The following is a 27,479-nucleotide window of genomic DNA, read 5'->3' as shown; positions in this document are numbered from 1 at the left end:
CGTCTCGCATTTTTTGCATTTACACCAAAACAGTTCTGAAATTGTATCGTAGCCGTAATAGTTCATACTACAACCCGATACTGTGTATAATCTGCACTACATTTAAAAAAAAAAGAATATCACGACATATGTAGTACGTGAGGTAGAATAAATGAATAATAATGAAGAATTTTAAGAAGCATCGAACCTAAAAACTATATTAGGTCCATTACGTGACAATAATTAACACTGTGCTACTTTTCATGACAAATAAGTTTTATGGGCTTAATTAGAAGAAACAATCCTTGGAATCGGCAAAAAATGAAACAAAAAACTCTGAACCTCAGCTATAAACTTTTTACCCTTTTCCGAGATACACGGACGGTTTAGCGCAACATAATCACTTGGGACTAAGGACTTTTTTGTCGCTTTTTAATTCCACTAGCACCAATTTCCCAGACTACGAGTAAATAGACAAGCAGTATACTATAGAGCACTCTAATTAGAGTGTGGCCAAGAGGCCATGACGTATCCAAACGAACATGAAATTTGACGTATTTCTATTGTGTATACGTCAAATTCCGTGTTCGTTTGGATACGTCATGGCTTCTTGGCCACACTCTAACTAGAGTGCTCTAGTATACTAGCGGCTTTAGGACCATTTGACAGCGTCGCTATTTCCTGTTCTCACTACTGAAAAAAAGAATCGGTTCACTTTCGGTCTAGTTAGACTGTCGCGTAGCTTGGAAATTTTATTGTTTGGATATATTATTGATGATCACACGGCTGCCTGCGCTGTCTAACCGAAAAGAAAGGAAGAAAGAAAAATCACCAGTCACAAGGACAACGATGACATCAGCGGCGTAACCCACTGCTAGGCACGAGGCTGTTTGAGAAATTGGGTTGCGTTAACGTTCACGTGCTTCTGTTGTGCCTTGTTTAATTTTTTTGTGTGTTGACCTCTACCAAGGGTGGCATGAAATGCGTTGGGCGTAACGAAATTCTAACCGAAAATATCCTGTTTGAAAACGATGACTTTGAGCAATGAGAAGTTATTTTACACATTTTTTCTACTCCCAGCAGGAATTTGTAATTTGCGATGTTTTAACAAAAGCTATGTAGAGTTTAGAGTTGTCATCCCCTTATTAACGCCTTTTCTGTGACTCTCGAGTCCTCATTTGCTTTATTTTCCTCGTAATCCTGTGCGTTCTTTAATGCCAATCAATCTCATTCACGTAGGAAGTGGATTCTTGGATTATCTTTTAGATATTTTTAAGCTCTTGTAGAATATCGGTCCTTGTATTAAAGTTTTCTAAAAATGAAATAGATTTGTGCCATTTGATCATTTGGCATGTTGTCTCATACCGTCTTAAGACGGACACCGCATTGTTCCATAATCCCGTGAGCGTATGAAAATAATAATATCTAATATTCACGCAAATTTTATCAATTCCAATAATTTTGTAGTTGCTCCAAATGTGTATGACCCAAGACTAACTTGGTTTCACCATCCAGTCTATCATAAACCAGACTCATTTTTGTCCATTCACACACACGCCGCCAACTGTCCTTGTTGGTGTGAAAGTCTCATAACCGATTAATTGTCGAAAGAATGTCGAGCAACAGCGGGTGGATGATAACAAACGTCTTCTAACATAAATTTTAATCACAATATATACGCGAACGGGGGTCTTAGTGTAAAAATTTGAAATATTATAAATTTAAATGTTTTTCTTTTCATTTCAAGGAAAACAGCTAAAATTCTGATGATATACTCAATGAATTAAAAAAAATTCTTTCCTCATTTTTTTTTAAGAAAAAACAATATGTTAATTCAGATGGCGCTGGTGGTTGAATGGTGAGCGTGACTTTCACTTACCCCAATGGCTCTGAGCTCGCAGCCGAGGTCGTTGAGATTTTCTGAGGTAAAAAATCTGTGGTCACGTCGTCCTTCGGAAGGGAAGTAAAGCCATTGGTCCCGGTACATGTGTTGAAGGACCGACGTATATACATACTGCATACAAATCAGGAACAAAATTCAAGCAGTCATATAAAAATTATGTTTTGAATTGGAAACACTATGAACCGAACATGTCCTGTAGACGCGATTATTTTTCTTCAAGAGAATTTAAAAATGTATTCTCTTATGTCTACAATTTCCCACAATCCCAAAAAATTCTAGTACTAGGCTTGGTGTGTACAGTTTTTTTTTATTTTGTTAATTAGACAGTACTCAATGCGTTAGCTTCACTGTGCCGTGGGTCCTTTTATATTTACAACGAGTAGGAATGAGCGCGTGCTGGAAAGGTATGTCGGGGCCCACTCTATTACAGCACATCAAACCACTCATTGCTTATCGCTTAAACTGCGAATCTACACCGTACAACGCAGACTCACCCCCCGAAGGTAGACCATACGCGGACCACCTAAAACAACACAGTTTCACCACTGTTTCTCATCTCACCCAGGAACCCGATGTATGTGGTGACAGAACGTTGCAGGTTGTTAAGCACAGCAAAATTTATCTTCTCGGTAAACCTATCGAATGTTATTTGACCCGAATTTCGCATATGGTGGAACTGTATACTGCCCTCTATTTGCACCAAGTTCTACTACTAGAGGCTAATTAGTTCTCATGTTAATAATCCACCAATCATTATGACTACTCAGAATTTGATAGATATAAGAAACCCGCTTCAAGATGTTGATTACAATACGCCTCCATAGTGGTGTATCGAGGAGGCCGGGTCGGCTGATACGAGCCTTTTTTCTGTTATATACCTTTCCTCTATTTACCCGCTCATAACCAACAATCAACCAGTAACAAATAGATAATTGAGAAAGGATGTGCTATGTGTGGTGCCCGGCTATTCAAATGCTAGTAGAGTTTGAAGTATTAATGTATGTCTTTCATGTGATGATCATAATTTCAGCTGCATCTTGTACCTATCTAATCTATTACGTCTCTCATATATTGTCTTTTATTTCTTCTTTTCGAGTCCTATACTGCCATTCTACACCCGCCTTCAGCTGGGTCAGCAAAGATGGTGATAGTGAACATCTTAACACTCATACATTCTCAAACGCGGTCTCAAGCGGGAACCTACAAAAATGCCCTCGCGCCCGCGATTACGAATCGGTCACGTCCGGAAGTCTATCGTTGATCCTAGAAGCTTAGGTCCATGCCTTCAGCTAGACTAATTAAGAAAATACGCTCATACCTGTTAGACAACACGTCTCATGGCGATATGACCGGGAACCCTATCGATAAATCCCACTCTCTACCAGAATTCTAACCGCACACCGTAAATTCAATATCAAACTCACGGTTCGCGCGACCATTTGAGAACACACGAAATTATGTTACAAAATCACGTCAGCGTACAAACGTTAGAGCCCCTCACGATTTTCCAAGCAACCTACGCCCACGAACTCGCAAACATGATTACACCCCGGTGATAAGGCGAACGTCTCAGCACTCATAGGCTTACCAACGCGCAATCGTCAACCTACAACTTCCCGCGCTCGCGCCATCATGAATCAGGATCCTCCGGAAGTCTCTATCCTCGGTGCCAACAGTCTAGGTCCATGTTAATTAATAAAAAAATAAAATTGAAAAATTAAGAAAAAAATAACTCCCATATCCATTAGACAAGACGTTCCATGGCGATATGACTCTAGTGATATGGGGTAACTCACTCCCTGTCAGAATGTGATCCGTACACCGAAAACTAAATATCAGAATGACAGGGTTTTGAAATCAAATTTATACCCGCGAGCACACGCGACAAACACGTCAACATACGAACGCTTAAGCCCTTCGCGATAATCTACGCACACATATGCTCGCAAACGCGCAAACTTGATAACACTCCGGTAATTATGTGAACTTTTTAGTACTTACGAAGTTACAAACGCGGTCTCGAACGTGAACCCGCAAACGCGCGCGATCATGAACCGGTCACGTCCGGAAATCTTTAGCCTTCATTCTAGCAACTTAGGTCCATACATTCAGTTGGACCAATCGAAAAAAATAAAGCTCATATCCACTAGACCACACGGCGACATGGCTGGGAACTCTAATGATATGGAAGATCCCACTTTCGTCTGGAATCTGAACCGTACACAAAAAATTAAACATCAGATTCACGGTCCGCGCGCAATCATTCTAGAACACACGCGAATATGCGAAAGGCACACAGTTATGAAATAGAATTTATACACGCGAAGTTCATACACGTTAGCACACGCGACATACAAACGCACAAGCGATCGAACACGTTAACGTACAAATGCTCGAGCCCTTCGCGAAGATACACACGATTGCGAAGTCCCTACGCCCGCACATACCTGCACGTACAATGAATATAAGATACTAATATACGAGCTGAAATTGCTGCTATTAAGCCCGAAATGCTGTGCAATGTCATTTGATCGACGTTGTATTCTAAACCTGGTTTATAATAAATGGCATAAAATATCCTAAAAAAACTTGTGAAAATCGGTTGAAAAATTGCGGAGTTGTTCGATGTTGAAAAAGGATACATCCAGCTGGCGCCCCCTGTACATAATTAAAAAATCATCATTCACTCAGACAAGACCATGCGTATTCCCCACGCGCATTAAATGCCCAGTGGATTAGCTTCCTAGTTAGTCAAACAACCACTAAACAAACAAAGAAATTAGTTTGCTCAGCCTAAAAAAAGAGTCAGCTCGATTGGCATCAACCGGCGGATACATGTTCCCTTACAGAATATAATGAAATGAAAAGTGCTTAATTATTTGCATTAACATAAGATCGGAAAAAACTAGTTGCATATACGAGGTGGATCATTTTTAAAGATAGCACTGCTGATGAATCACTTTATAAAAATAAGCGATAAGGGACGCGGACGAAAACAGCTGACTACCGCTTAATCTGTGAGATCTAACTCAAAAATATATACCAAAACTAGCTCCGCCGTTTCTAATCTTTAATACAAGAATCATTAGGGTAGTTGAGTCTAGACATATATGGAACCAAAACAAAACCAAACGCACAGAGACATTTAACATTGTCACCTCGAAGCCAAACAAGAAGGACAGACACGAATGACAACAGATAGTCAATGCTCACCGAACTCCAATCAATTTTACAGGGGCGTCTAGTAAACTCCAAACCGAAAACATTTACCTGGTGTGTTGCAATAATTTCAAATTTTGAACCTCCGGCCAAAAAGGCTAGCTACCGTTCATTTTCGTTTAGAGGCGCACTAAATTTCAAGCAGAAATTGGCAAACATACAGCAGCAGCAAAGCAAACGAAACGAAACAAGAGCAATTAGTTTTTAGGTTTCACCGGCGAGAAAGGTTATAGTGGCAGCATATATAGCACGGTACAGCCCGGCACGCCACAAAGGTGTATAGATCAGGTATACTCGCACCTATGGGGGTTGATTTTTACCCCCATCGTCGTACGATGTAACTCGTAGAAAGAAACTGCATATCGGGGAAATGAGTTTACTCGAGTGTAGTACAAACAATAAAAGTCGTATATCGTTACAGGAACGAATTGCTTTTCGGAGATATAGCGAGTGGATGGAAGTGTCGTCGTGGGTGTGGCAGATTCATGATTTTTTTTATTCGCTGTGTCCTTAACAGTTATGTGTCCAACAAAAAAAACACCTTATGCAGGCCAACGAGGGTACCCGGGTACCCACAAATTGAAATGCTCATAACTATGGCTTCCTTTAACCGATTTTGACACTTTTAGATGTTTTGGATTCAGGAACTCGTCCACTTTTTGATTCTGTACAACAGAACCGGAATAATGGATCTAGTTTCTGGTAATCCGGATTTTCCGGAGTAATGTTCCAGTACTAGGATATGATTTGTAAATTTTAATAATGTCCTAGCAATATGAGTATCAAAACTCTTCAAATTGTCTCGGAAGTCTATTTTTATTGTTACGGGACCCTATGGCAATTTGAAAAATGGAATTGGAATGGAATGGCCACTCACGGTCCCACGGGAACCTGCTCCGGAATGTCCGTTCCGGGATTAAATCACCAAATGGTTCCAAAACCACGAGATACAGCCTACTGATGCAATTCCAAGAATTTTGATACCCATATTGCTAGTATTCCATTGAAGTTCGCAAATAGTACCCCAGCACTGGAACCTGCTTCCGGAAACCCGGATTCCCGGGAACCGAATGAAGTAACCCGATTCATTCTTACCAAGTCCAAAAGTGGATGAGTTCCTCAATCCAAAACGACCAAAAGTATCGAAATCGGTTGGATATTACCTTAGTTATGGGCATTTTAGTTTTGTGGGTACCCGGGTACCCACGTCGGCCTGTTACGTAGTAAAAAAATTCAGGAGCCCCTCCTCACTTCCACCCTTACTATATCAACAATATTATTAATCCAAAAACTTATCTTAGTGAAGTTGTCACAAAATTTCAATTTCCAGCTATGGATAAAACATAGGAATTTAATTAATTGAAACTTAAAAAGGTACACACAACACACAACGGTTAATTGGTACAGTATGATTGGTAAGCGGAAGCCGGCAGGGAATGCGACAAATTTACTGAACTGTGTCTGTTTGTGGATTTGTTATGACATTTTTAGCACGTACTATACATAGGTATCTGATTCACTTTAAGTAGGTGTAAGTTTTTTGGAAAAATTTGACTTTTATTTTAATTCAAACTAAGTAACATATTCAACAGAATTTATTTTGTTAAAATTGTGAAATAGCCTCACTGCATCCATCACCTTGTGTGGATTATTAATGAATAGTTGTATCACAGCAAATGTGTACTCATGAAATTTTAACGTAAACCATAAAAAACAAAACTCACCAACTGTTTTGTCAATTACTACGTACAACCAACCATACGCTTTGTCGCGCTCAGTCAGAACAGCAAAAAGGCGTTTTATCCAACCTCCATTTGAAGAAACAAATGCACATATGTGAGGTACAGCGCTTAGTCAAGACGAAAAAAACAACTTGCTCGTGTCAAGGAGGACGCACAAATGGAATTAAACATACCATAGAAGTTAATTATCTCCCCCACCCCACGTGATAAACGGTTGAACTTGACCTCCGCCGAGGAAAATGCTTTTATTAGTGAACCTAGAACCAATCGAGTCCGGCAAGTAGCATGGATCAAAGATCAACACAAATTCATATCGCTCTTCGAAACCATCCATCTGCATAGACGTAGCATTTCTTGCGTGGGGTAATGTGAGGCAAAATAGAAAAGTGAATTGCATCTTTGGACAACACTTTTTAGCCCCCTCGGTAATCTTATTTAACCAACTGTCGTTTGAATGACCTATCAAAAGTTACTTGGTTTTGCAAGGTTATCAGCTTTTTGTAAGAATTTTATGGCGTTAAGAAATTACTCATAATATTAATCTTAAACTGTGACAAACCCCATCGTACCCTCACCCCGATAGACATCGAGGAAACGACTGAGCTCGTCGCGAGATGTTAATTTTAACTCAAACATTAACTGGTTTTATTCCTAGGTAGATCCCGTGCGCACAAAAGACTTGCAGTCATTCGAGTGAGGCAATGTGTGAGATGGCCATGGTTAGCGCAAACCGCACTGAGTTGACTCGCGCGGGGTTCCAATGTCACATCAGAATAAAAGGGGAAAGTGACAAAAAAACTGACATTTGGGAATTTGTTTTTCACTCTTGGAATTAATGGTGATTTACTATCGAAGAAAGATACTTCCTCGTATGACGAGAGGTTTTACCCAGGAGTAAATCTTAAGTTCAAATTGAAGTCAGTTTTTTAATAAGTTGAATAAGTTCATGAAACTATTTGTGTTTCCAAAGACTAGTTTGCCCCAAATATATACATTCGAATGTTTGTTTGAGTTACTGAGGTTGTTTCCTGGACACGGATTCTGGTTCATAATTTGGGGATACACAGCCGACTTGGTTAACAGTTATGTGTCCAACAAAAAAAAACACCTTTAACAGGCCAACGTGGGTACCCGGGTACCCACAAATTGAAATGCTCATAGCTATGGTTTCCTTTATCCGATGTGGACACCTTTAGATTTTTTGGATTCAGAAACTCGTCCACTTTTTGATTTGCAAAAATCGAACCGGATGAATGGATCTGGTGCTTGATAATCCGGATTTTCCGGGGTAATGTTCCAGTACTAGTGTATGATTTGTAAATTTTAATGATGTCCTAGCAATATGAGTATCAAAACTCTTCAAATTGTCTCGGAAGTCTGTTATTTATTGTTACGGGACCCTATGGTAATTTAAAAAATGGAGTTGGAATGGAATGGCCACTAACGGCCCCACGGGAATCTGCAGCGGAATGTCAGTTCCGGGTCAAATCACCAAATAGTTCCAAACCACGAGATAAGCCTACTGATGCAATTCCAAGAATTTTGATACCCATATTGCTGGTATTCCATTGAAGTTCACAAATAGTATTCCAGTACTGGAACCTGCATCCGGAAATCCGGATTCCCGGGAACCGAATAAAGTAGCCCGATTTATTTTTACCAAGTCTAAAAGTGGATGAGTTCCTGAATCCAAAACACCCAAAACACCAAAGAGTATCAAAATCGGTTGGAAATCACCTTAGTTATTGGTATTTCAGTTTTGTGAGTACCCGGGTGCCCACGTCGGCCTGTTACGTAGTAAAAAAAATTAAGGAGCCCCTCCTAACTCCCCCCTTACTATATTAATAATATTATTAACCCAAAAGCTTGACTTAGTGAAGTTCTAAGATGTCACAAAGTTTCAATTACCAGCTATGGAAAGCATAGGAATTTCATTAATTGAAACCAAAAAAGGTACCCGGGTACCGCGTCAGACACATAACGGTTAAATGATGTTCACGATTCCAGGAGATTATTCGCGATTTTCGTAATTTCTCATCACGTTACCGTAATGAGTTTGCAGTCTGTCAGAATAGCGTGTTTTATGTTCATGATTTCAGGTTCTTAGTCGCAATTTTCATAATTTCTTTTCACGTCATCGTGATTTTTTAATCCTGAGTAGAGTAATTCATGTTCATGCTTTCAGGATCATAGTCACGATTTTTGATATTTTAATCACGTGTAATTTGATTTATGTTCATGATTTCGGGATCTTATTCACGATTTTCGTAATTTCTATTCACGTTATCGTGATATTGAAGTGTGACTGATTCGCGTTATTTCATTCTGTGAACTGTATCATGAACACGATTTTTTTCGAGAGTTGTCCTACTTGAGCTGTAGAGCTAGGTTCTCGGAAGGGCTCCCAGTCAGAATCACACAATTTGCAGACAAGACAGGCGAATGGTGCCCAATAAAACACTGCTTTAGGCCAATTGTAGCGTGCCGTGATTCTGAATGTGATATTCATTGCAGGGTTCAGGTATGTGCGGGCGTAGGGTCTTAGCGATCGCGTGTATCATTGCGATGGACTCGAGTGTTTGTACGTTAACGTGTTCGCTCGCGTGTGCGTTTGTATGTCGCGTGTGCTAACGTGTATGTAACTTCGCGTGTATAAATTCTATTGTATAACCTTGTGCCTTTCGCATATTCGCGTGTGTTCTTGGATAATCGCGCGCGGACCGTAAATTTAATACTTTATTTTTGGTGCATGGCTAAAAGATGCTAAAAGAGAGTGAGATCTTCCATATCACTAGAGTTTCCGGTGATGTCGCCATGGAACGTGTTGTCTAGTGGATATGAGCTTTATTTTTTTATTGCTCCTACTGAATGTATTGACCCAAGTTATTAGGACAGAGAGTAATGGTTTCCGAACGTGACCGATACATGAGCTCGCGAAAACGGACGTCTGTAGGTTCGCGTTTGAGACAGCGTTTGAAACTTCGTAAGTGCTAAAACGTTCTCCTTATTAACGGGGTGTTATCAAGTTTGCGCGATCGGGAACGTAGGTGTGCGTTGTTAATCGCGAAGGGCTTAAGCGTTCGTATGTTAACGCGTTTGTCACGTGTGCTCGCGTTCATGTGACTTCGCGTGTACAAAACTGGATTTTGTAACCGTGTGGTCATTCCTATATACGCGTGCGTTCTTGGATGGTCACGCGAATCTTCATTCTGATAGTTTTCGGTGTACAATTCACATTCTGCGAGGGAGTGAATTACCGCATATCACTAGAATCCTCGGTCATGTCGCCATGTAATGTGGTGTCCAGTGGATATGAGAGCTTTTTTTAATTGGTCCCATTGAAGGCATGGACCTAGTCTGCTGATATCAAGGATAGAAACATCCGGAAGTGACCAATTCATGATCGTGCGAGCTCGGGAGCTTTTAGGCTCACGCTTGAGACCGCGTTTGAAAATTTATAGGAGCTGAGACATTCACTTTATCACCGGGATGTTATCTTATTTACGAGATCACGGGTGTATGTGTCGTGGATGGTCGCGAAGGGCTCAAGCATTTGTACATTAACGTGTTTGTCGCCTGAATGTGACTTCGCGAGTATAATTTTGATGTTGTGATGATGTATTGTTTGATCGCGCGAGTACCGTGAAACTGATGCTTAATTTTTAGTGTATGGTACATATGGTAGAAGAGAGTTCGTTTCCCCAGGAGTTCCAGGTCATCTCACTATGGAACATGTTGTTTAGTGAATATGAGCGTCACGTTTTTATTGGTTCAATTGAAGGCATTAGTCCAGAATGCTAGGACCGAGGTAAGACTTCTTGACGAGACCGTTTCATGATCGCGCGAGTGGTGAGTTAATGTTTGAGACCGCCTTTGGAAGTTTAAATGTGCTACTTTTACTTAACTGCCGGGGTGTTTACATGTTAGCGAAATCGTGGGTGTAATTATGTGTGGATTATTGCAATTGCACGGTCGCGTTTGTGACCAGGTTTGTGTTATCGCGAAGGCCACGAGCGTTTGTACCTATATGAGTATAGATAGCGTATGTACCTATATGAGTATAGATAGCGTATAACAGGTAGATACTAATATAAGAAATCATAACATGCCGAATAAAGAAAAAAAGATACAAAAAGCTTGATTATAGGTATATGGAAAAGCAAACTAATAGATGTATAAAAGTAAGAAACTAATGAAGTAGAATAGAAATACACATGTAACATGTATATTTACCATTAACGACAATTGCATTCTGTTAGACTTTCATCATGCTGTGCTGGCCGGGAATGAATGATCCACGTGCGTCGGTAAATTCATTATACCCAAGTTAATCCAATCCGACCTTCCGGAATGAATAGAACCAAATGCACAAATTGAATACCGGAAGTATTATATGCCAGCTCCGCATCCATTCCCTGAACCAAATGTCACGTATACTGAGACGAAGACATACACAGATAGACATACGACTAGTACATAGCAATTGTATACTAGTACGAAGCACTACGATTATTACAAAACGACAACTAATAGGTTTCTACTTATCTATTCATTAAATCAATTTAAATTAATTTAATTAGTCTATGCACGATAACGAAGCCGACCGATAAATGGACACACAATGACTCCCACTGTGAGTCCCGTCCACGAATACCGCCATCAAATTGTGGAACAATGTTAGCAAACACGGCACACAGTAAAAGTCAATCCACGTCGACCCGCCAGTCGGCCACGTCACCGCGCACAGATTAGTGGTTGGGCGTTGGTATGCGCAGATGCAGGGTATGAAAAAACATAGAACATAAAAAAGCGCATAAGCCATCTCGGTCTCCTCGATGCACCACTATCGAGGCGTAATGCAATAACCATCTTCAAGCAATTGTCTGTCAGAGGTTCTGTAGCACTTGATGATGTTTGCAATACCGTCAAACCTCTCAACCTTGGGGAGGGAACTATATAACGAACACGATTTGTAACTATAATGTTTTTGGTGCTCTGTGCATTTTTCGTTTTCTGTCAAGACATCACACTGAACCTTATCAAATAAATATCGATGTTCGAGGTCCAAATAGTTTTCCTATATCTACTGTTCATACCTATTACTGGTCGCAAGCAGCTGGCCATATATGAGATTTCATAAAATAGTGTATGGAACATAAATGATTCCACAAATAATACTTCCAATTTTGTGAAACAGTTCACGTGAAAATTTCATGACCATGTTACATGAAATTGAAAATGTTTAGCGATATCTGCTAAATATCCCATAGTATAATATCCCATTACACTCAAGATAAACCGTAAATCATGTACTAGGCACCATGAACCAGTACAGGAATACATGAATAATGTTTTATGATTTCGTGAACTATTTCACGAGCATTAATGGGAAGTCCTGACTCTTGTACTAGGAATCATGAACCAGTTGATCGGTGTTAATTCAGACCGGATTAAGTCGCAAAACATAAAAAATGGGAAAATGATAGCACTGGATAAAGAATTTCTTCAGCTATACAGTAAAGACCCGATTTTATCAGCACCCGTTTTTATCAGCTTTTTGACCCGATTTTATCAGCTTCATATGAAAATTGATAGTTGGTAGTATGATGGGCTCCTCCTTTCTTGGACATATATTTCTTATCTTAGAGATTCGAAAAATGCAAAAATTATTTTTTATTTTTTTAAGGGGAACTTAAAGTAAATAATCAGAAAAGGTGACAAGGTTATATCTAAGGAACAAAGAAGAATATTTTAAGAGCTTCGCTTCATTAAAAAGACAGAAAAATATATGTCCCGATTTTATCAATGTCCCTTTTTTATCAGCTTAAAATTCGCCAAGGGGCTGATAAAAACGGGTCTTTACTGTATAAGACTTTTGACAGATTTGAAATATGTAGCAATAAAAAAGAATTAATTTCCAATTATAATGTAAAAGATGCTACGATTCAAATTTAAAACTCGTTTTTCTCGAAATCAATATATTGTCACTTAGTCCGGTCTGACTTAACACCGACGAGTTCACTTATGCATGAATAATATTACGATTTCGAGAACTATTTCACGAGCATGACTGGTAAATAGTGACTATTATACTGGGAATCATGAACCAGTTCACGAATACAGGAGTAATATTTGAAAATTTTGTAAACTATTTCACGAACATGTATATTTTATCGTGACTAATATATTAGTAATCAGGAATTATTTCACGAGGATTGAATGGATTCGTGAAAAAAATTTCGAATTTTGTGAAATATCCAGACTGTTGATTTTGCGAACTAATTTTCTAAAGCTATGAATAAAATCATCAGTCCACTTTTGGTTTTATGAATAATGTTCATAAAGTTGTGAACTAGTTCACGTACAGAAAATTGATTTGGTAATGACATAGCAGAAACCGTGACTGAAGTTCACAAAACAAAAAAAAAATTCACTAATAAAACCGTTATTGCGGACGTTAGTGAAGGGAAATTGAACATAATTATGAAACAGGATATTTGTTCAATGTCCTGCTCTCGTGACGTAAAAACGTGTTTTTTCCAGAATTAATGACACTTTATTCACAATTTTGGGAACATTTTTTTCCGTGTAGTATCTGTTTGCGTCTCCCTTCAAACTAAAACGCCAACAAACAAACTCACCGTCACACCGTCAATTTATATTATGGAGGCTGATTGTTATTAGATTTCATGATTCGGTAAATAGTGGGCGATTCAGCGCTGTCTCGTCTGTCTGACAGGGCGACGACGGTGCTAGAGCATAACACGGAACTTGCCACCGGCGAAACAACAACGCAGATACTTAATTCTCACTTGTATGAATGAAATAATAAAATTGTGCTAAGTGGCCAAAAGTGATATTTTTGAAGGGGAACAATCCCCCCATCCGTGACTGATTGTCACACGTGACATCGCGATCAGAACGGTCATAACAAAATTCTTTGCTAACTAGCGAATAATATTTTGTCATTTGTTTTATCTAGTAATAAGGCTCGAATAATTAATTAAAAAAATTAAATTGCTTTAATTAGATCGTGAAGTAGACTGCAACTGCACGATAAGTACAAAAATCGACATCTTTACCGTTGAATCCACCCCCAAAGAATTTCCACTTAGAATAAAATGTGCATTTAGTTTCTACGGGTTTTCCCCTCGTTATGAGTAACCGTATACATACATTTACCCACATCAGCGGAAGCTGTAGAAAAACGATAAGAGCCAACACCCCGGCTGTCATATAGAGGTTTGACGGTGGCGGGCGATAAAACTGAATGCACGTTTAGCTATAGCTGCAATGAAATGCAGTGCATCCACGACGAGCTGGATAGGGGCGGCGGCGCCAATCAAATTACACAGACCTTATTCAGATGAAACAATTACTTGTTTCAAGTGGTGTCACTTAAAATCTGAGCGGAGGCGCTAAGTTTGGTGTTGCTGGTGTGAAGCGGTTATCGTAGTGTCAGCAACGATGCCAGATTGTCATAGTATTAGATCCGTAGATTTCAGCCCTGCTCAAAAAAAACACAAACACACATTCTAAATATGGTTTTTCAAGTCATTTAAAAATTGGATACCGAAAGTCTATTCTACGTTGAAAAATGCATTCATTATTGATATTCAGTGGAATTTGTCTTAGAATTATTGTTTGTTTGGAAGCCGCAAACAGGAGGGGAATAAAACCCTTCAAAATATATATTCCATAACACGTTTAAATTCCTGTACATTTTTTACCAAGATTTGAATGAAGATTCAATAAAATAGTTATTTTATAATTCTGAAGCGTTTCGTTACTCCACGCGAAAAATTCAAAAGTGAATTCATATGTAAATAAAATATCACGATAACACGAAGAGTATTTCCGATAATCATGACCAACCTCTTAAAATCATGAACATTACTTCTCGGCTCGTTTAGTCGATAAAGTTACTACAAATTAGTGTAGATGTTTTGGCATATTGTCCTTCTGCGCAGCGTTTTACGTAGCGTGCAGATTGTTGGTAGTATTGACACGTGGAAGACTGATTGTCATAAGTACACAGCGTGGCCTGAGAATATGCGTGCGGGATCAAAAAGGAAGGTATTAGGTGTTTCAACCACATTCCGTTGAGAATGCGAAATAAATTTAGAATAATTTATAGGAATTCCATCGATTGAAGGCCGAGGAATTAATGGCATATGGCGGCACCCTTCTAATAGGGCTAAAATAGCCTGTTACACTATAACGTGAGCGATACAGCACGAGACAGTTCACAGTAGTCATTGCATTTTTGGGTTTGAACGAATGCGTATTAACCACTGATGAAATTTCGAGCTATGAAAAGGTTCAGAAGACTTGCGAAACATAAATCGTTACACAATTATTGTTGTTGTTGTTAATCACAGTTTTGAACAAACTGTAAATTAATGTAATGAAAATAACTAGTCAAATGATTAAATAACGAATAATTATATCCGGAATCACTATAAACTTTATTTGCAAACAAATCAACATCAAACATACTAACCCGCAAAACGCCTCTAGCATTTTTAAGATTTAGAACCCTCTAGTGGCGAGTAGCAGCGTGCACATATTTGCTAGTGTATATGTTTATATCTGCACTTACCACAGACTCTGTTGGGTGGATTAAATAAGAGGCTTTTCAGCAACACCCTAAGGAATGTATTCCAAACGGTATCAGCTAAAAGCTGATGTAATTTATTAATATTATGCTTAGAGTAATATTCAAGCTTACTTACATCGGTCAATTATTGTATCTCGTTAATTCCCAACAATTACGGCTAGATTACAGGGCAATACGCAAGTCACGTATCACCTAACCTCAATCGTGCACAATTCGAACGGTTGAGTGCGTTTCTTGGCCTTCCGGCACCTGTTTAGGTTTTAATTCAGAAATTGTACTCATGTAAATTCGTGCTGCCATAGGATCTACTTACGGAAATAAATGTTTGCTTATATCTTCACGAATTCAACGTTCTATTTACTTAAACTTCCAACAATTTCTATCTATTCTTTTTTCTTATACCTTTCTCTCATCTCTACGTGACGTCTATGTTTTTCTATCCTACCATTTCAAACGATCCTTTTTTTTCCTTTTTCTATCCTTCCATTTCAAACGGTCCTTCTTCCCTTTTCCTATCCTTCCATTTCAAATGATCCTCACTACATCAAAATTGTCCACCGACAGGTGGTCCACCGTGGAGTTGGAAGGGGTCAGCGGGACATACCGTAACACTCCCCGACCCGTAAGGCTGGTTAGATATCTCCGGTTCAGCTTTACCTTCTGCTGTTCCCGGCTGAAGCCCCACCTTTTCTATGTCGATCCGCGCCAGCTTTGCTACAGGTCGATGCACCATTCCGTCGGGAGTCTGCACCACGGCATCGCGAACTCGCCCATCTCGGCCCACCACGACCTTGGCTACACGTCCTCGAATCCATCCGTTGCGTATCTTCTCCTCCACGATGATCACCAAATCTCCTACATCGATCGGTTTCGTCTCCTCAAACCACTTGGTACGACGTGTGATGGTAGGAAGATATTCCCGCACCCACCGGCGCCAAAACTGATCTACCATTGTACGGCATAGATTCCAGTCGTTCCTGCAGGCTTGTCTTGGATCCGTAAGCGTCTTCGGAGTCTGCGTTACGCCGCTCGAGCTCATTAGAAGAAAGTGGTTCGGTGTTAGAGCCTCCTGTTGCGCCGTCTCCAGAGGAATATATGTTAGCGGTCTCGAATTGACCACACTCTCAGTTTCCACTAGCAACGTTGCCAGCGTTTCTTCGTTCGGCGTTCGAGAAGACTCCATTGCAGCAAGAGCGGTTTTCACCGACCGCACTAGACGCTCCCAGGCGCCACCCATGTGAGGTGATCCAGGTGGGTTAAACACCCATTTCGTGTTCGCGTTGGTGAACGTTTCGGAAAGCTGGCGCTCGATTTTGCCCACCTCCTGCTTAAGTTCGTTGCTCGATCCCACGAAATGTGTGCCCCTGTCGCTGCGGATCTCCACAGGTGCTCCTCTGCGTCCGATGAAACGCCTGATCGCCATCTTGCAAGATTCCGTTGAAAGTGTGTGAGCGACTTCGAGATGGATTGCTCGTGTGGTCATACACGTGAACAGAGCTACCCATCGTTTTGCAATACTTCGGTTCACCCGCACGCCGATCGGCCCGAAATAGTCGACGCCTACGTAGGAAAATGGACGTACGTACGCCTGCAACCTGGCCGCCGGGAGTGGAGCCATTCGGGGTGTCGCCAGACTTGGCTTCTTGACTTTACACAAGGCGCACTCTTTAGCCACCTTACGCACGAACGGGCGCAGCTGCGATATGTGGAAACGCTGTCTCACTTCGTTCACGACAGTCTCGCCATTGGCGTGAAGAAATCGTTGGTGGTACCATTCAACCAGCAGTCTAGTCACTGGATGGGCTTTCGGCAATATTACTGGAAACTTAGTGTCAAACGCGGCGACGGTCGCAGCAGATATCCTTCCATCAGAACGAATAACACCTGCTTCGTCCAAGTACGGAGACAGTTTGTATATTTTGCTGGTTTTCTCCAGCCGCGCCTGTTGTTTTGGCTGCTTGTCCCGCATTACTGACAAAGTCGCCACCTCGTCCGGATACTGCTCACACTGCACCCAACGAAAGATTGTGGTTTCGGCTGTTGCTAATTCCTCTTGAGTGAGTGGTCCGTCCAGTCGAGTCTCTCGTTTTACCGTTCGCCGTAGATTTTGTACGTAGCGATGAACATGTGCTACCGATCGATACAAATGCGTCAGTTTCGAGAATCGCTCCCACCTCACAAGTTGTGGCGGTACGATAACCTCCTTGTGCACCAAACACGACCTCAGCTCTTCATCGGTCGTCGCGCCGACTGAATCTGCATCTATGGTCCATTGATCTTCTGGCAAATATAAATCGTTGTCACCACGGAACCAACGGCCGCCTGAGGACAAACACGGCCCTTTTCCCCACTTTGTCGCATCGTCGGCGACGTTCTTTCTCGATGATATCCAACGCCATTGCTTCGCCTCCGACTTGGACAAAATCTCACCTACTCGGCAAGCTACGAACTGGCGATATCTTCGATGATCTGAATTTATCCAAGCCAGCACCGTCTTAGAGTCACACCATAACACTGTCTTCTCGACTACGAGCGAGTGCCCAGTGAGGATGGTCTTCATCAAGCGTACTCCGATTACCGCTGCCATCAACTCCAACCGTGGGATGGAGTGTGCCTTCAGTGGAGCCACCTTGGATTTCCCACCGACTAACGCAACAGAAATCCCATCCGGAAATACCGCCCGAAAGTAAGCGACACACGCATAAGCTTCTTCGCTAGCATCCACGTAGATATGCAGTTGCAGCGACAAGATATCTTTCACCGAACGTTGCGGAAAGTAGCAACGCGGAATGCTAATCTGGTCCAGATGTTTGAACAAACTCGTCCACCGCATCCACTTCCCAAGTAACTCCTCCGGAATTAGTTGATCCCATGTCGTCTTCGCCCTCCACAGCTCCTGGATTAGTACCTTGCCGTGTATGAGGAAAAAACACAACAATCCTGCCGGATCGAATGGGCTCATCACTACTCGCAGTGCCTGGCGCTTAGTTGGATGCTCCGCACCCACCGCTAGCGTCGTTGTAAACGTGAAGACATCGTCGACCGGCTTCCAGTACATCCCGAGCACGCGTTCGGTTGAACTGTTCTTGTCCAGCTGGAGACACTTTTCTGTGACTGGGTCTCTCTCCCCGACCCGTGCGAGAACCTCGGTGGAATTTGAAAGCCAGTTCCGCAGATGGAATCCGCCGAGAGAATGGACCAGTTTGACTTCATGTGCCAGCTTCACCGCTTCGTCAACGTCGTCAGCGCTGTCCAAGTAGTCATCCACGTAGTGCTTCCGGATAATTGCGTCGGCTGCAACTGGATACTGTCTTGAATGCTCCTTAGCGTTCAAATTCTTCACGAATTGTGCCGAACACGGTGAACACGTTGCACCAAACGTTGCGACGTCCATCAAATACACATCGGGGGCTTGTATAGGATCATCTCGCCAAAGCAGTCGTTGCGCATGTCGATCTTCTCGTCGAATCCGAATCTGGTGAAACATCTCCTTCAGATCCGCGCACAGAGCGACCCGTTTCTCCCGGAATCCGTATAGAACATTGAGCAACGTATTTAGCAGATCCGGCCCTTTCAACAGCATCGTGTTGAGTGCGACTCCATCCACTTTGGCCGCTGCATCGCAGAAGATACGAACCTTGGACGGCTTCTTGGGATTGATGACCACTCCTAAAGGTAAGTACCACGTACGCCGTGGATCTGAATCATCGAGCTCCTTCCGGGTCGCTTTGTGTATGTACCCTTTCGCTTGATACTCAGAAAGCTGTCTCCTCACACTTTCGCCGATGAGTAAATCCCTCTGCATACGCCTTTCCAAACACTGCAGTCGTCGAACCGCCATCTGGTAGCTGTCCGGGAACTCGAAGCTATCGTACTTCCAGAGAAGCCCAGTTTCGAATCGCTGTCCGACCCGCTTAGTAGTTTCCATCAGGATCCGATTTGCTCGTTGAGTTTCCGCGGACTCAGGATGGGCGACTTCCATTATACCCAGACTCTCGACTGAGAAAAACTTCTCCACGAGCTCATGTAGGGTTTGCTCGGCCTCCTGGCACTCGCATATGTGGAAACTATGAACGATATCCCCTGACTTGTCCTGGTTGGATCCATAAACCGTCCATCCCAAACGTGATTTTGCTGCTATCGGCTCTCCCGGTCGGCCATCTCGTAGCTTGAGTGTCGATGTAACGTGAGCGTTGTCGTTTCCGATGAGGATGCGCGGTACCGCTTGATCGTAATCATCGATCGGTAGGCCCTTTAGGTACGGAAAGGTTTCTGCGAGTTCCGCGTACCGCAAGGATTGTCGTGGTAAGTCCAGCTTTCTTACGGTGCGCACGTCCGACAAAGAATGTTTGGATGCCCCTGACCGTCCTGCTATTTCCAATGCGACCCGTTGAGAATTAGCTTCTGACCTCTTCACGTTCGCCGTCCACTGCAAGCACAATGGTTGCGGATCTCCTACAACCCCAAGGTCCTTTACCAACTCTTCGTCAATCAGCGTTCTCTCCGAGCCGTCGTCCAAGAAAGCATACACGGACACAGATCGATTGTTCCCATACAAAGTCACTGGAATAATACGAAAAAGCGTAGTCTTCCCAGCGGAATGATGGTTGGTGACCGCTTTGGAACTACTTGTCTTAGCTTCACTCGATTCTTGCCTGGACCCATTCTTCGCCGAATTTCCGTCGTTCCCAAACTTCTTACAGCCATTTCCTGGCGTCTTTCCGTTTTCCCTGGCCTGCTGGGCTTCATTTGTGTCCCGTTTGGAGTGCAGCAAAGGGTGGTGACGCCGTTGACATCCGTCGATATCGCATTGCTTGCGATTCTTGCAGGGGCGCCTTCCGTGTGCTCCAAGACAGAGCCGACACAAGCCGAGTTTCTGTATTGTCTCCCAGCGTTCATCGACCGTTTTCTTGTCGAACTCTGAGCAGTCTTTTACCCGATGCCCCGAGTTTTTGCAAATGAAACACGCTGGGCTTGATGGGCGCATCGTAACGCCAGATGCTTCTTTGTTCGTCGCCATCAAAGAAGAATCCTCCATTGAGTGAGTTCCGCAGAAGTTTTTGTCCTTTCCGTTCTTCTCCTTCACTATTCGCTGCTGCTGTACAGGTTGCGGCCTAGGATCGTAGTTCACGGTCACGTCGGATGCCGCTCGCACGAGCGTCTGCATATACTGCGAGAAAGAACGCAGGTTCACTTCCCCGCAGCGCTGCTTGTATAGCGACCAGTCCAGTTTCATATGTGCTGGAAGCTTCTCTACCAACTCGAACAGTAGCATCGGATTGTTGAGATGCGCTTCATGCCTCCCGGCTTCCAGATGATCACAAAAATTCTGCACCGCCATACCGAAACCGATTAGCGTGTCTAGTCTTTCCTGTTTTGGCGCAGGCACCCCTCGGATCCTCTGCAACAACGCATGGATCAACAATTCCGGTCTACCATAAAGTATCTCCAGCGTAGCTAAAACATTTGGGACGCTCGCCGGTAGCAACAGTCGACTCCGCACCGATTCAAGTGCGTGCCCCTTCAAACACCGTTGCAACCTCGCCAAATTTTCCTCGTTCGAAAACCCGCACGTCTGAGTAGAGTTAACGTACGAGCTAATGAATAGCGGCCAGTCCTCCGGATTACCAGAAAAGATTGGCAACTCCTTGTTCATCACGTGTCTTGCCGCCAATTGTCGCGGTGTCGGTCCCCAATACGCCTGCTCGTCTTGCAACGGAGGTTGCTGCGCACCAGCCTGGAACTCCGCAAACCGTGGTTGCTCCTGCGGTCCCAATTGGATTCCTGGTGGCACCGTCTGCCTTCTCGAAAACCTTTGCTCAGTGGGGATCACAGACGGTAACGGTTGGCCGGCGTACGACTGGGAATACTCTCCTCCCAGTAATTCTTCCACTGTCACTGGACCTCTAATCGGGCCTGCACTATCTCTATTCACTGCGGTCGATTGCGCGGCGATTGCAAAATTCGGATTACCAACTCGCGGAATGATAAACGAATTGCCTGCTGGAGGAGGCTGGGTGAGAGGAAAGGGATAGTTTTGGAAAGCATGCTGCTTGGGGATTACATTTGCGATGCCTTTGCTAGGCCTGGCGAGCGCGGAGGTAACCGAGAAAATGTTAGCCTGACCTCTACCAACTATTGGCGCTGTTGTGCTTTCGGCTCGACCGATAATACCCCCTAACGTTGGCTCAAACCCTGACTGCCCTAACGAAATACCTGCCAACGCTGCTTCTAGAATACCCTCGTTAATGCTAGTTGGTTGCTGCATGCCGTCCCGCCTAGCTTGTATTCCAGTTGCGGTCGTCGCGTTACTCGTACCAATAGCTGGAGCCTTCTCCGTCGGGACAACCAACGTCGAATGGGCGGCCTTCCACTGCTGTACCTTGCTGAAGGAACTCTGCACTGAGGCGACACTCCGGTTGTCTTCATCGCCTTCCCCACCTAGGTCAATCACCTCTCTCAAACGGAATGACTCGTTCATTACCGCCTGCTCTAGCTGCAATTGCCTCCGCTCAAACTCTGCTTCCTTTTTCTGCTTCTCTTGCTCCATCTTCCGCTCGTGCTCCCGGCGCTCCAACTCTATACGCTTCATCGCCAAAGCCTTCTGGGCCTCAAGTCTCTCGAGCTGTAGGCGAGCCCTTATTGCTCCAGCACTACAGGTTGAAGTGCTCGTTCCTGCTTTGCTGTTAGCCTTGCTTCCGGGTGCATCAATCATCGGAATCTGTGCCGACGGTCTCTGACAGTTTGGGCATGTAAACGGTCGGTCTGTCGCATCAATGCTGTCGTTCACACCCACACAGGTAAAATGCCACCACGAATCGCAGTGACAACAGCTTACCATCCGATCCGTGTCAGGTTCATTACACTGGTTACAGTGTGTTTCCACGGTGGGGGCACTTCCTGTACAATTCGGCATTGCTTCGTGGTTATCTTGGACGATCTTTTAGATTGTTGGGTGGATTAAATAAGAGGCTTTTCAGCAACACCCTAAGGAATGTATTCCAAACGGTATCAGCTAAAAGCTGATGTAATTTATTAATATTATGCTTAGAGTAATATTCAAGCTTACTTACATCGGTCAATTATTGTATCTCGTTAATTCCCAACAATTACGGCTAGATTACAGGGCAATTCGAACGGTTGAGTGCGTTTCTTGGCCTTCCGGCACCTGTTTAGGTTTTAATTCAGAAATTGTACTCATGTAAATTCGTGCTGCCATAGGATCTACTTACGGAAATAAATGTTTGCTTATATCTTCACGAATTCAACGTTCTATTTACTTAAACTTCCAACAATTTCTATCTATTCTTTTTTCTTATACCTTTCTCTCATCTCTACGTGACGTCTATGTTTTTCTATCCTACCATTTCAAACGATCCTTTTTTTTCCTTTTTCTATCCTTCCATTTCAAACGGTCCTTCTTCCCTTTTCCTATCCTTCCATTTCAAATGATCCTCACTACATCAAAATTGTCCACCGACAGGTGGTCCACCGTGGAGTTGGAAGGGGTCAGCGGGACATACCGTAACAGACTCCTTATCAGTCAATATAATTAATGATGCAATTCCGGTCGGCGTTCCATTCCTCTCGAAAAAAAACGAGCAATGCTGGCCGCTACTGTGTAGGTTCCGCTTTCTTTATCACGGTCTAGACAAACTATCCGTCCGCGTTGTCGTTTAATTCAATCACATGTGCGAATATAATGAGGAGGCCAAGGATTAGTAAACTGTTGCCCGCGTGGCATAAATGGAACTCGGTACCTACCTATGCAGTGATTACTGAATTACGGTTCCACACCGTTCTTGCCGTAGTACTACAGTCGGAGCCGAACGATAGTTGAAAACGGTGAAGGCCGGAAAGAATTCGTTATGATAATTAACTTTCGCTATAAAAGTGCGACTTTTCTTCATTAGTTTATACATTCGTGAAAAATAACGTGAAAGAGATTGCAGTGCAAGTGCGGATCCGTTTGCAATCATCATTATAATTAATCATTGGTATTTAACTATGTTTGCCCGTAATGCAATTTAGGTCAACTTATTTGATATCATATGTGTATTGTTATGAAAAAACTTCTCTTTGACGATTGTCTCGGAAATAAAATGACGTTTTAATGATCATTTCAGCTATTTTTTTATTTTGATTATAGAGGTTTTAACCTTATGGTCATTCACCTCTTCGGGTTAGAAAAAACCCTATGTGTGGGGTCGGGACTCGAACCCAGGTGCGCTGCGTACAAGGCAATCGATTTACCAACTACACTACACCCACCCTCGCATATTTACCTATCAAATAGAAAATGTGACATAATATTACGGATATCAGAAGATATGTCTTCGGTTGCTTTTCAATGTTTTGAATTGTTAAAAGATCTTCTCTGAAACGTTGTGCTATAATATTTAACCCGACTATAAAATGGAAAAATTAATTTAATATAATATAATTTAATATAAATTTTAATGCATATTTTTTTTAAATTAACTGGAACGTTTTGTTATCCTTCAGGTATTTAAACAAAAAAAAACATTTTATAGCGTGAGAAGATTTCTTCTGTTCCACAACAGAAACAGTACAACAGACAAATATTAAATATCGTCTGAACATGTGCACATGATAGTTCTTCCTACTAAACAATAATCAGCAATAACGCAAATGTATTATCGCTCTCTTTGCTTGGAATGCTTCAGCTGTCCATAAAACGAATATAGAAGTTTCGGAATTCATAAACTGAGGGGTACTTACACGGGCGATAAAACAGATCAGTTCTGGCTATTTCAATCTCGTTGCCATATTGCACTGATTTCATGCCTGTGAGCAGTTTAAGTGCCCGTGTTTGAATCGCTGTTTGTACATTTTATAGTAATTGGTTTAGTAATTGTTGGGTGTTATATAAACCGAATAATAATCTGTATGCGCGGCAGTATGAACGGGATTAGACATAGCGTATTAATATTATCATGTTTTGTTGAAAACTCTGCTTTTAATGATCCCACAATAAATTGAATATTGTCATCTATACGGAAGGATGATAATTAGTTTCTGTCTCAATCTTTTTTATAACCTGATGACTGAACATAGTCGATTGTCTGGCAACAGTCGGTTTACTGACGCTCAAAATCAAAACATTTGATTAGCCGACTATTTGATGATTCACTCTCATTCGAATCTATATTACTGATTACATGTTAAGTGGTGTACGAGTTATTTCTATTTATAACCGAATCTCCATGAGAAATTACTCAGACGCGTGAAGGGTAGTTCTATTTAAACAAGTTAGAACAAGTTCAGTGCAATCTAAACAAGATTTACGTAATTTAGGAATGAGTAATTCAATCACATTTTGGTCCACGCTGAATAGAGAAATTTGGTGTTATATAACACACACACACTACGTTTGTGGCTACCATCTAATTGTAATAAAATCGTGATATGATAACAATGAAACAGTAATGTCTATAAAAGACACAACTCAAGTCTGCAGTGCATTTATTCACACTTAGGGCCTCGTGAGTGAGATATGGTTGCAAATTGTACTTAAATGTTGAACTATTTTTATTTCATTTTATAACTTTTTTATTTCACGATTATAACATTCAGGAAATTTATTTTCTATGTTTTGAATCATTTTGTAGAACATTTCAAATCAGTAGAAATTCGAGGAAAATATTTTTCGCTGATTGTGCTGGCTGTTGATTTTGCGGTACTGGACGCAAGTTCATATTTCAGACAGCGTGGTAGATTTGATTACCATAGATGCGTTATTTTTAGCGATTTCTGAGCATGGTTTAATGTAATACTGTGCTGTTTGCTCACAGAACTAGCACGTATTAATTTGTTCTTTATATGTGCAAAGCGTGGTGTGTGTAGTGATACTCCCTTCAGTTTTGTAGTTCATGGTCAGGTATGAAGGAATGAATTGGTTCAATCGCATTTTGACCATGAAACATAATTGAATATACCATACCTGTCTCAATTTTTCCGTAGTCCACGGGTCCAACGGTACGGAAATCTTAATTCAAATTCCAATGATCGTTCCGGAAAAAAATCTCGTCCAAAACTATATTAACACTGTGACTCAACTATTGACCCTGGATTCTACGTGAAAATTATCCGGAAGATCCAGAACATCCGTATAATTGGTTAATTCATGAATATAGTTTTAAAATATTTGTTGCATTGGCATAAATTCATAGTTATAACTGGAAAATTGATCACAATGGCTTTCCGGAAGGTCTGGAACATCCGTGTGGCTGGTCAATTAATGAACCTTGTCCTAGAGCTCTGAGATATTTTCGAAAACCTATAAGTGTATATCATTCAGATAAATTTGTACTTGTGACTGGGACAGACACCTTTCGGATGATCCAGCGAAGAACTAGCCAGTTCACAAATAGTCTTTGTTCCGGTCACAAATACAATTTCTGTGCAATAATAATTCTAAAAAAAAACTTCGAGAAAACCATAGACTTCCAGAGCCAGTTCCGGATTTTCCGGAACGATATACGATTCAGATACGTTTGTATACGAAATATAAACGCTCTAGTCTTCCGCAATAGTACAAACCCGGTAGCAAACGCGATCATTCACATATACCTACACCCGCGTTCGCGCAGCCATAAAAACGTCCCGGCAATTAAGTCAACGTGTCAGCATTTACGAATTTATAAACGCGGTCTCAAGTGCCAACTTATAAATGCCTACTCTAGTACGATCTTTAATTCTACTTGTCCAGGAAATAAAATACATAAAAACGCTCCGGTGATCAAGTCAATATGTTAGCCCTTATGAATTTATAAACGCCGTCTTAAGATCATAGCAACGCCCGTTCCCAAGCGATTATAAATCGGTCACATGCGGAACCCTCTACCTTTGGTCCGAACAACCCAGCTCCATACCTTCAATCTTTGTCTCAAAAAAAAAAACGAATTCATACACATTGTAAGTCTCAGGTCGCCATGGCCGGGTACTCTAGAGGTATGAGAGAACTCACTCCCTTCCATATCTAAACTGCACCTTAAAATTCGCGGTTCGCGCAAACATTCAAAAGCCCATGCGAATTTGCAAACGGTTACACGATTATACAAACGAATTTTACACACACGACACACTCCCTCGCGATCAAACCCGTTAACATATAATCGCTCGATCTCTACGCGATAATACAACTGTAGTCACAAGTGCGACAATGCAATTGTGATCTTCCACACAAACCTACGCCCGCGATCTCACAAGCAAAAAAACGCTCCTACACAGTGGTCCAGAATGAACAAGACAAGACATTTGCCGGGAACTCTAGTGAAATGGTGGAACTCACTCACCTTCTAGCATCTAAACCGTACACCCAAAATTAAACCCCAGACTCGCGGTACGCTTGAAAATTCAAGAACTGACTTGATTATGCAAATAGCCACACGGTCATACAATCACATACGAAACTTCATATACGCTGGAACACGCGGCATACAAACGCCCACTCCTTCAACACGGTAAAACACAAACACTCCAACTCTTCGCGATCACTCACGCACATCTCGGCCGGTGATCTTGTGGACATGAAAATGCTCCAGTGATTAAGGGCTTACACACCTTTTTTATTCTTAATAAAATCGATTTTTTATTACTTTATCTAAAAGTACAACTGAGAATATTTTCCTAAATTTTCATAGCAATCCGATCAATAGATCCAAAGTTACGGCACTTTGAAGCGCGCCTCATCTACCTAGAGCAGTGGTAACTTACTTTTTTTTTCTCGAAATACTGTTTTTTCCGAAAATGGAATTTCCGTGATCACGATAGCCGAAAAACTATTCAACCAACTTGCTTTAATTTTTTTTCAATTGTTCGTAAATAGTTTTTCTCGTACGTTAACGATTCCTTTTTTATCCATAAATTTTTGTTCCATCGACAAGATTTTTTAATACAATTTTTAGAGTTTCAAACATCGATTTTTTATGAAAAACGTTCCAGAATGCAACTAATCGTTAAGGAATACTCCTACATTAATGAAATTTATAAA

At 41.8% G+C, this 27,479-nt stretch overlaps 3 protein-coding genes across 4 annotated transcripts in view; 1 reads left to right on the top strand and 2 right to left on the bottom strand.

The window, feature by feature from the left end:
- The window catches only part of LOC131684915 (beta-1,4-mannosyltransferase egh), a 70,328-nt gene that overhangs the window by 18,569 nt on the left and 24,280 nt on the right, over positions 1-27,479 (top strand). The window lies entirely within an intron of this gene.
- Positions 15,458-16,747, bottom strand: LOC131684929 (uncharacterized). Of its 2 annotated transcripts, none has more exons than XM_058968209.1 (2): positions 15,579-16,747; positions 15,458-15,527 (listed from the first exon to the last, which is right to left on the bottom strand). In XM_058968209.1, exon 1 carries the CDS (start codon positions 16,698-16,700, stop codon positions 16,008-16,010), a length of 693 nt encoding a protein of 230 aa, XP_058824192.1. In that variant the 5' UTR covers positions 16,701-16,747; the 3' UTR covers positions 15,458-15,527; positions 15,579-16,007. The 2 variants fall into 2 exon arrangements, with proteins under 2 accessions (XP_058824192.1, XP_058824202.1); XM_058968219.1 differs by having other exon boundaries at positions 15,461-15,712; positions 15,777-16,747.
- LOC131676130 (uncharacterized) lies at positions 16,792-22,178 on the bottom strand. Its single transcript, XM_058955253.1, has 2 exons — positions 16,949-22,178; positions 16,792-16,886 (listed from the first exon to the last, which is right to left on the bottom strand). The coding sequence occupies exons 1-2, from the start codon at positions 22,176-22,178 to the stop codon at positions 16,792-16,794; spliced, it is 5,325 nt and encodes a 1,774-aa protein (XP_058811236.1).

The sequence above is a fragment of the Topomyia yanbarensis genome, chromosome 1 (assembly GCF_030247195.1).
Source record: "Topomyia yanbarensis strain Yona2022 chromosome 1, ASM3024719v1, whole genome shotgun sequence".
NCBI classification, from domain to species: domain Eukaryota; kingdom Metazoa; phylum Arthropoda; class Insecta; order Diptera; family Culicidae; genus Topomyia; species Topomyia yanbarensis.
The sequence above is the reverse complement of the archived record's forward strand: the minus strand, read 5'-3'. Positions and strand labels throughout refer to the sequence as shown.

Bases quoted from the DNA above. Each gene is read 5' to 3' on its own strand.
- LOC131684929 (XM_058968209.1), bottom strand. From the start codon at position 16,700: ATGGGTGGCGCCTGGGAGCGTCTAGTGCGGTCGGTGAAAACCGCTCTT.
- LOC131676130 (XM_058955253.1), bottom strand. From the start codon at position 22,178: ATGATTGATGCACCCGGAAGCAAGGCTAACAGCAAAGCAGGAACGAGC. The intron at 16,887-16,948 runs GTATGACCACAC...GAATCTTGCAAG, and splicing joins ATGGGTAGCTCTGTTCACGT to ATGGCGATCAGGCGTTTCAT.